The 9,437-nt window shown below is 43.9% G+C and overlaps 2 protein-coding genes across 2 annotated transcripts; both read right to left on the reverse strand.

Annotated features, from left to right (window-relative positions):
- Nucleotides 1–515: 515 nt before the first annotated feature.
- BDCG_16073 (uncharacterized protein) lies at nucleotides 516–937 on the reverse strand (the record flags this gene model as incomplete). Its single annotated transcript, XM_045425348.1, has 1 exon — nucleotides 516–937. One exon carries the CDS (start codon nucleotides 935–937, stop codon nucleotides 575–577), a length of 363 nt encoding a protein of 120 aa, XP_045271622.1. The 3' UTR covers nucleotides 516–574.
- A 284-nt stretch (nucleotides 938–1,221) lies between these two features.
- BDCG_16074 (uncharacterized protein) lies at nucleotides 1,222–2,553 on the reverse strand. Its single transcript, XM_045425349.1, has 2 exons — nucleotides 2,142–2,553; nucleotides 1,222–1,968 (listed from the first exon to the last, which is right to left on the reverse strand). The coding sequence occupies exons 1-2, from the start codon at nucleotides 2,505–2,507 to the stop codon at nucleotides 1,936–1,938; spliced, it is 399 nt and encodes a 132-aa protein (XP_045271623.1). The 5' UTR covers nucleotides 2,508–2,553; the 3' UTR covers nucleotides 1,222–1,935.
- Nucleotides 2,554–9,437: the final 6,884 nt, after the last annotated feature.

Consider the following 9,437-nt stretch of genomic DNA (forward strand, 5'->3'; position numbering starts at 1 on the left):
TTCATTGGCGTGCTTTAGGGCCTTGAATCTCCAACTCGAATGCACATCTCGGCTAACTGGGGTCCGGGTGCGAGATTCTGACGAGTGAGCAGGTCAATTCAGCGGTTTGGTTTTTTAACTATCCTTTCTGCTTTTTTTTCTTTTTTTTTTTTTTTTTTTTTTTTTTTTTTTGGCCTGTTGGAAGAAAAGCTAACTTCCGGCTCATTTCGCCTTGGTGGCGCCGCCAACCAACCTTTTTGCCAGCCTCGAATGGATAGTTATCTATCCCAATGTACGGAGTTAGTCCGTAAGTCCCTTAATGCTGATTTAAGGGTAGCAAGGGGTCCGACCAAACTAACAACTACCATGGAACTGCGGTGACCGCTTTGAAATACGCCACGTACAGGGTGTGTTCCTTGGTTCTGGAGAGGGGGAGAAATTCCGTAAGTACTGCGTATGTATTCCGTAAACTTAGAGTGGTTGGAGCCTCGTTCTTTTTCTTCTTCTCTCTTTTCTTCTTTCCCTCGCTCTTGTTGCTCGTTGACCGCCTGTTGAGGACGGCAATCCAGATAATTCTTGGAAAGCTAAAGACAAATCAGGCCATTGAAGGATATCGAACAAGGCTGGATAAAACCTCGGACAGGCCGTTCCCGTGATCCCATTCGTTCACAGCAACAACAGGCCGGCGGCTTTTGGAAACGGAGGTACCGTGAACTTCCAGTACTAGGTTGGGTGGCTGGCCTGATACAAATAAACTTGGGAGAAAACCGCCTTGGGAATCAGGTTCTGGGGCATAAATGTCGGCGTCATATATGGCCCTGGACAAGTCACTATCCAATATGGGTGGTTCTGGTCCGTTGGCGACTTCAAACTTCAAACCCACCAGCCGAGAGGAATAAGTATAGTAACTATCACGTTTTCGAAAATTATATGTCGTGACACGGCCCTGGTAAACCATCCTCGTTGCTTTCCGAAAGCTCCTAGGCAGCGAGCGGCTGATATGTAATGCATGGGCCGACAGGTTACAACTGCTACACTACTAAGGAAAATCTTGCTGACCTGGGGATCTCACTCCACACAGTCGCCAGTGAATAATACTGTTTATCTTGCATTAAGGCACGGATATGTATGTGAGGAAGCAGGTGAGGGTGGAATCCACATGGCGAAATGGAGCTAAATCTGCAATTCAGCTCAACAGGCTGGGATGACGGGCAGGAAAATACTACGGTTGGTGGGAAATTAAAAAATATTCCGTGAGGAATTCGGCCACCACCTGCCCAACCATCTTAGCAAGGCGAAAATGGTCGTGGCTGGCTGGGGACAATTAATCGATGAGGATGGAAGCCAGTATTAACCAGTGACGATTCAGGAGCTGAGTTCTCATGATTACAGGTCTATGTACTCCGTAGCAAGCTGAGGATATGATGAGATCGAAGCTGGCTACCACCAAACTCAGCCGCCCGCCCAGGACCATAGAGAAAGAGATGAGAAAGAGATGTGATCTTCTGATCCTGCTTCGAAATTCCAATTCTGGCTTAACGAGATCCAGACAAGACCAACTACTAGAACTTATGCTCTACTTCGCCGATGAGAACTTCCCGAAATCTTGAAACAGATCTGTTGATCTAGCTAAATAAATTGCCTGCAGAAAAAAGCCTCCCGCAAAAGACGAAATAAACCAGGGCACGGCGTAGCTCCTATAAGTGCCGGCTAGGGATGCTCGGATGATCGATTACGGGCGTATCGTATCCCCTAGCTTCATGCATTGATCGGCGGATTCTCGCTCCAAGTTTCTCCCAAATCTCTCGTCCGTTGCACGCGGATAATTCTCTCTTCCAAAAACGCTTTCCATCTTTTAGGGGAAGATCGAAAAAGCAATCCCAGAGGGAAGGGAATAAGCAACCCCTTTTTGCACTACATTCAAACCCGGTTCCGTTAACGAGTCAGTTTTCCCTTTCAGGTTTGGCTTTCATCGTTATTCTGACGCTCCTAAAGCTCGGAAAAAAAGCATTTTATTCCCTGTTAGCATTGATCACTACAACAGGATATCAAAGCGCCAGGCCAAATAATCTGGCGATTGGCGGGCAGACGGACAGGAGAAGGTCTGCCTCGGGTGGAAAGAGGCCGATTTTTCGACTTCTGGATGGGGAGCTGTTTGATACATTGATTACTCCGTACAGCCTAACAAAGTCGACTACCCATTTTATTTGCCCACTGCGCTCTCTCTTTCTCCCTGGATGATTCGGGGACGGAGTTGAGCACGGACATGCCACGAAACATCTTGTCGAAAGAATAATAAGTGGGTGGCTGGTGGTGTCTCCACCAAAACCATGGATCGCGTCCATCCCGCTGTGCCACTTCATCATCGTTGGAAGTGGGGAAGCGGAAGCCGGATACGAGAGGTTACGTATGGTATTTTTATGAGCTGAAAAGGAAGAAAACGGGAGCGGGCGAGTGAGCTTTGAGTTCAGATCATTGGGAGTGCATGTAATCTGTACGGAGTACGGAATATTTCTTTCCCTTCCCATTTTCGCAGGGAGGGGATTATATGGAGTGCAAAATACGCTGCGTAAGTTGATTCTTGAATGTCGACAACCAACAAGACAATTGACGGTGAGTTGTTCCCTTCAAGACAAGTTATCCCTCCTTTCTTATCCCCGGTGTGGACAGGGTTGATCCTTGGCCAGGTTTGCCCTTGTCAAGCCGGCTAGGAAATGCAAAGCTATGTCCAGAGGAGGCCTGTTTAAGCGCCGAACCACACGGACAGCGATCTTGGAGAGGAAAAAGCTCCCCCTCTCACATCTGAACGGAGCGGAGAATCGCGAGCTCTTCTTCCCATGAATGAGCGGGTACAAAAATTTCCCAGTATGTATGTATTTTTACCTCTCTCGGGCGGGTGCAACCGTTTGTTTAGCTGAGCGGTCGCTATGTTCGATGTTCCATTGGACCAACGAATCAACGACGTATCTAGTAACGCTAGTTATAGTACTTAGCTGTATGGTTACGAAAACGATATCCATAACATCTTATTACATGTATGTACCTACGGAAATACGATAAATAACTATGGCGCTGTCCTGTTATTTCCAATACGCCATTGGAAATTGGAACAAGCGATCCGTTTTGATCGACCCGAAGCCCTATTCTTAGCCCAGCGATTCGATTTCAACGCGTAGTTACCTCCCAGGCAAATCCCAAGCTCTTCATCTTCGCAATTGTGGAATCATTTTCAATGGACTCTACGAACGGTAGTATTGTACATGTACATGCACATGTACTCCGTACAGTACTATATACAAAGCCCGCGGGCAATCTCTGTAACCCAGGAGGAGGAGCGAGCCTCAGAACAGAACACGGGAAATATTAAGCCTATTTTGTCTTTCTTTCTTTCTTTCCCACCCAACTCAAGAGCCCAGCCAGTAAGAAGGTTCGCTTTTTCCAACAGAATCACGTTTCGCAAAAACATCCCAGCCCCAGTCGCCCTAAAAAGCCCTGTTCCGCACCCATTGGCTGGCTGGCAATGGAGACCAGGGAGATCTTCCTCCGATGCCCCGAGGGGAGGTTGGCTGTTTGAGGAGGGAGAATGAACTTGTTAGTTTTCATTTGTGCATATCCGCAGAGACAACAATTAGTTACTCTGTATTATTATTAGGCATTATAGTTATGTGGAGAGCTGTTCGTCTTCTTTTCGTCTCCTTGTGCTCAGAGATGATATGGAAAAGGGCCAGTGGTCTAATTTTGGTAGTAAGCAGTTCTTGCGCGTGATGGAACAACTGTTTTCCAACTGTGAATTATTCCTGTTCAGCATTAACTACATTTATTATTGTAGAGGGGATATTTTTTGTTTGGAAAAGGTAACTTAACAGAGATCCGAGCAAGGCGAGCCTCCCCTTGTGGCTGTGGCTCACCAACAATTTCCATCTCGACTGACTCCAGTAATTTTCCCCTCTCCAAAACACCCTTCCTTACTAAGGGTTTTCGTGCAACCCAGAGCCAAATTCAACAAAAGGAAAATCACTACGTTAACGGGATTCTAGCTCATGCTAATCCCTACCAAAAAGGAATGCTGGATCGGGGCAATATCTTTTTCTTCCTTTTTTTTTAAATTTTTTTTTTTTATTATTTTTAGTAGATATTCCCCGAGATCTCCATGACGGTCTGAGACTAAAATAATCTATGCAACTGCCAGCTGCCACCTGCTATCAGTGCCTACATATCAACGAACTTGGCATGGATGTTTTCAGTACCTACATTAGGCATATATATGTAATGTACAGTACATGTACATGTACAAGCTTCCACATATAACTCGCCGTGCAGTAGTCTGTACTGTACATTGAAGTGACCCGCGGAATGATCCCATTACAAGGCGGCGGCGAGAACGTTACAGTACGTGTTCGTAGTTCGCTCAGCAAGCAATTATTTACATACATGTACCCCTTCAGATCAGACAACAAGAAATGAGAGAGAGATTTGAGAACAGTTAAGCTCACTGGGTCAGGGTCCAAAATGCCAGATCCCATATTCATCTACAGCTTGGCTGCTGCCAGCTATGTATGTATGTTATGCAGGGTATGATGATAACTAGTTATACAAAATACGGAGTATGTCTTCTCCTGCTTTATTTTCTTTCTTTCACTTCTTTGTTGTCTTCTTGTAATAATAATAATAATAATATTTCTCTCCCTTCTACTTCTCCAATTCGCCTGCTGATAACTTGCTAACTTGCTGGCAGAGCAGAGTGCGGGAGTTAAACCAGGCCATCTCATCTCCCTAAAGGAGTTTCTCTATAAACTGACTGCATTCTGCAACCACCATAACCACAAGCGTAGTTGCATACGTTAAAATAAAATAAAAAAAGCTTGATCTTCTTGCTTCCCCCGGTCCTGGCCCCCCCTCGCCCCCCATACGAATGGCATGTGTCTTATTATTGATTCTGCAGAGAGCATACGCATTAACGCAACAACGCATAAACGCATCCATCTGCATTCCCACCGCCGCCACCGATTCTCTGTCTGGGGACCGTTGCCGTCAAATCCGCACATCGTTCACTAACTAACTACTAACTAGTTATGGAAGCAACCTTACAATATCAAGGGTCCCGTCCACTCTTCTATTCTTTCGTTTTCGCTGAGTCTTCTGGAGTTCTTGGAAGAAGAAGATCCTCTGCTTCTTACAGTCCTGGAAACCAAAAGTTCATCATTCGTCTGTGCCGCTGCTGTTCTCTGGTTTTCTTTCTTTTTTCTTTTTTCTTTTTCCTTCTTTTTTTTTTTTCCCTTTTCTATTTATGAGATAACCATGGGTTAAGCACTGGTGGACTAACCTAACTTACCCCGGATATCTGTCGCCTGCTTTTTTTCTCCTTCTTCCCTTCTTCTTCCTTCTCCTCCGGCTCTACCCCTAACCAACCAAAGCGCAAAAACACGAGCGAAAAGACAAGGAGTTGAAAAGTGGAAGGAAGACTGAAGCAGGAGAATAAGAAGAAGAAGATGATGATGATGACGACGACGACGACGACGAAGAAATTGGGATACTCTTTCCCACAATTCTGGTTGCCAATTCATTGGTCTATCCAGAGTATCCTCTCCCGTCTCGTAGAATGTTCTTTGTTTCGCATCTCCTCCTCCTCCTCCTCCTCCTCTCTTTTTATTCCCCCCCCCTCCTGTGCGTTAGAAGTGGTTACGTCTCTCCCCTTGCCAATCCCCCTCATTGTACACAGTATGTGCACATATTATGTACAGGAGTGTCCTCGATCACTAAAAGAAAACACAGCTGCGGATGCGGGGGGAGTTCTTCAGCTGCGTGATCAAAATAGAAAAGTTAAAAAGTTAAATAAAAATAAATAATAGAAAAATAAAAATAAAAATATGAGAATAAAAGAATATGAGAAGCAGGGATTGACATTGGTAACAGTTTCATTCTTGCTCTCTCTCTCTCTCTCCCTCTCTCTCTCTCTCTCTGTGTGTGTGTGTGTCTATCTAAAATGAGAGAATACGTTACTTCGCAGAAAGGGCACAGAAGGGAATTTCCAGACCAAGTTACTATCTATGTTCAGCGCGGTGGGTTCCAGGGGTTTGTTTGGTTATTATTATTATTGACAAAAATGCACAGTAGCAAAAGTCCAAAAGGACAAAACTCCTTGAATTGAATTGAAACAAAGAGCAAGATCACAATCATCACTTGATATCACCAAATCCCCATCATCTCGATAACTGTATCTTTTTATACTACTGGATAACCTAGAGGCAGTAGTTACATAGTTTTTTGTTTTAACTGGGACGGACGTTTCTTGAGAGAGAATCCTTTCAGCCCCAGCAAAAGCCAAACCCCCTACATTTGCCATCTTTGATACGCGCACGATAGACATATTATTATTAATATAAATATTATTGATGGTTATGGTATTGGTAGGGTAGGGTTGAGTTTGAGGTCAATCAATCAATCAAGCCTTTATCCTTACAGCGTGCGGTGCATTCACATACATTTGCTCAATGCAGGAGGAAGCTTATAAATATATATATAGTAAGTAGTAATATCCAATTAATTTGCTGGATCTGTACAGAGTACGGATTAAATGAACAACAACCATGAACGATCTATAACTTATTCATATGAGACATGAACCCTAAGAAGGAGGATTTCTGAACGGTTGAGCATTTTCCGGCACAGCAACCAAACCAACCCAATAGAATAATAAAACTAAAAGCAATGAATGACTCTGTACGGATTAATGGTAACAAGGAATCCCCCTGATGAAAACACACGCAAAAAAGAAAAGAAAAAGAAAAAGAAAAAAAAAGTAACCAAACCGAGGAACAGGAACATGGAATTTTTTTTTTTTTTTGGCTGGTAACCTAAAGTGAGATCATCCATAGTACAGATACATACATATACATAAGAACATCTCATCTCATCTCATCTCCAGAACCCAGCCCCCCCAGATGCGATCCAAAGCCCTTTTGCTGCGCCACGTCTTTGAAAGCTTGTTCTGCATCTTCACTCTGGTTTTTCAACGGTAGAGAAAGAGAAGGGGTGGCCGGTTTTATGCTCCTTTTTCATTTCCCGTTTGGGGGGAATGAATCTAGATCTTTTATTTCCTTTTTTATTTCCCTTTTCTTTTCTCCAACAGTAATAATAAGGCCAGCGAGCAGTTGAACGAAACAGACTGGTTTTTTTTTTTTTTTTTGTGGAATTGTGGTCGCTCAAAACCAGCATGTGTTGTCTGTTCTTCTTGTATTGGGAACGCATACGTATTATATTATAAAGTATTCTGTGTATTTCGGTATGTATGTAATATTACAGTACCAACCAGACAATAATACAGGAAACCAAAACTGGAAAAAAGAAAACATCCCAGCGACATCTGTTATAAAAAATAATAAAAGACAAAAGATGAAAGATGAAAGATGAAAGGGGTAATTAAGAAAAGAAAAGAAAAGAAAAGAAAATTCATTCTGGAATGGAACTTAATTACAATAATTCAACACATCCCAAAGAATTGAGAAGAGTAGTGAGCATGAACGCTATATATCATTCATCATTCATCATTTATTATTTAGAGCCTTTCCTCTTCGTCCCTTCGTCCAGTCCATCTCAACTTTCTGAATTCTTTTTTCTGTACTCCGTACTCTGTAACCAAGAAAGATATATATACTAAATAAATAGATTACGGCCAATCCCGCGGCCAATCCCCCCCAAAGCAAGCCTCATCCGATCCCAGCCTCCTCCGCCTGCCTGCCAATATATTGCGAGAAAGGAAAAAGAGAAAAAAGAAACGAAAAAAAAGAAAAAGAAGAAAAAACACTGAGGTTGGTATATTCTGATTTTTGCTTTTTTTTTTTTTTTCCCTTCCTCTTTCTCTCCAAGGAAGACAACGAAAAGAAAAGGGAAAAAAAAAAAAGAAAAAAAAAGAAAGAAAGAAAGAAAGGACAGGAAAAAGAAAAAGAAGCCGAATAATTCCCCAAGCAAAATTGAGGGCTCTCTTCTCTTCTCGGTCTCTTTTCTTTTCCCTCTCTTCTTCTTCCCTTCTGCTTCCCCATCCATGCCAGAATAAATCTCTCTCTCTCTCTATCTAATCCGTAACTGTCCTCCTCCATATATTTTCCTGTCCCTTTTCCCATCCCTTGTCTCTCTTTTTTCTTCCATCCGATCTCTCTCTCTCTCTCTCTCTCTCTCTCTCTCTCTCTCTCTCTCTCTGCAAGAAACAAACACAGATAGATACAAGAAGAGATTCCTCCCTCCTCGCTGGCCCCTCCTCCGCCTCGTCTGCTGGACTGGCCTGGCCTGTTAACTAGTTACTATCTGTATCTTATTAGCTCGCCTGCCCGTTTGTTTCTTTTTCCTTTTTCTTTTTCCTTTTTTTCTTTTTCTTTTTCTTTTTCTTTCCCTCCTCCTCCTCCCTCCTCGTCCTCCTCCCTCCCTAGGGTGCAAGGTTCCTCCTGTCCAGTATTCTTATTAAAAGACAAGAAGTAGCCCGAGCAAGGTTTTGCCAATAATTAAAAAAAAAAAAAAAAAAGGTACAGTTGCTTTTTTCCCTTTTGGTACTCCACTCCAAGCACCACTACCTACCCGCCCCCATAACCATAACCATAACCAGAGCCAGCACCAGCACCAGCAATCCGCTCGCGCGCCGGCTCCAAGCACCGCCCATTTATTTCCTAGGCGCAGGATCTCTCTTCTCTTCTCTTCTCTGCCCTGTCCTGTCCTGTCCTGTCCTGTCCTGTCCTGTCCTGTCTGCTGAGGGTCCTGCGTTTGCTTCATCCACCATCCCCATCCACCATACGATACGCATAGCATAGCATAGCATACATAGTACACGCTTACCTTCTACTCCTCCCCTCCCCCCCCCTTTTTTTCCCTCCCTCTCTCTCTCTGCTCCCCTCTGTTCTTATTCCTATTCTGCTGCCCTGAGCATTTTATTCCCCTCCTCCCAGCCTCCACTTTTCCCGTACGTACATGATCTCCTGCTAGGTTGGAACGGGAGCAAGGGAGGTAAGGCCGATCTCCAGTCCCTCACTCACCACCACTCAACTCACTGAGTTGAGTGACTGACGGACGGACGGACGGACTGCTTTACTTACCTGTTGGTCTGGCTGGTTGGCTGCCACAACATCTCTCTCCCTTCTTTGCCCTTCCTCTTCCTCTTCCTCTTCCTCTTCTTTTTTTCCCTCTTGCTCTTCTCTTCCTCTCCCTCGGTCCTTTGCTCTCGTTTCCCTCTTCAATTCTCCTCCAATCCTGCTCTCCTCTTCCCCATGACAAGCGACCCAAGCAGACTGAATGGCTTCTGCTGTTCAGGTTTTGTGTTTTTTAGGACGTTGATAACTCAGCCAAAAGCCATCTATATACTTAGCCCCCTCAATCTCACCATGGCATAATACACGAACGGTATTTACGCAGTCTGAAAATTTTTCTCTATCTTTGTCCTTCAAATCAATTTAGATCCAATAGTAAATAGCATA

Source organism: Blastomyces dermatitidis (genome assembly GCF_000003525.1).
Source record: "Blastomyces dermatitidis ER-3 genomic scaffold supercont1.1, whole genome shotgun sequence".
Taxonomy (NCBI): domain Eukaryota; kingdom Fungi; phylum Ascomycota; class Eurotiomycetes; order Onygenales; family Ajellomycetaceae; genus Blastomyces; species Blastomyces dermatitidis.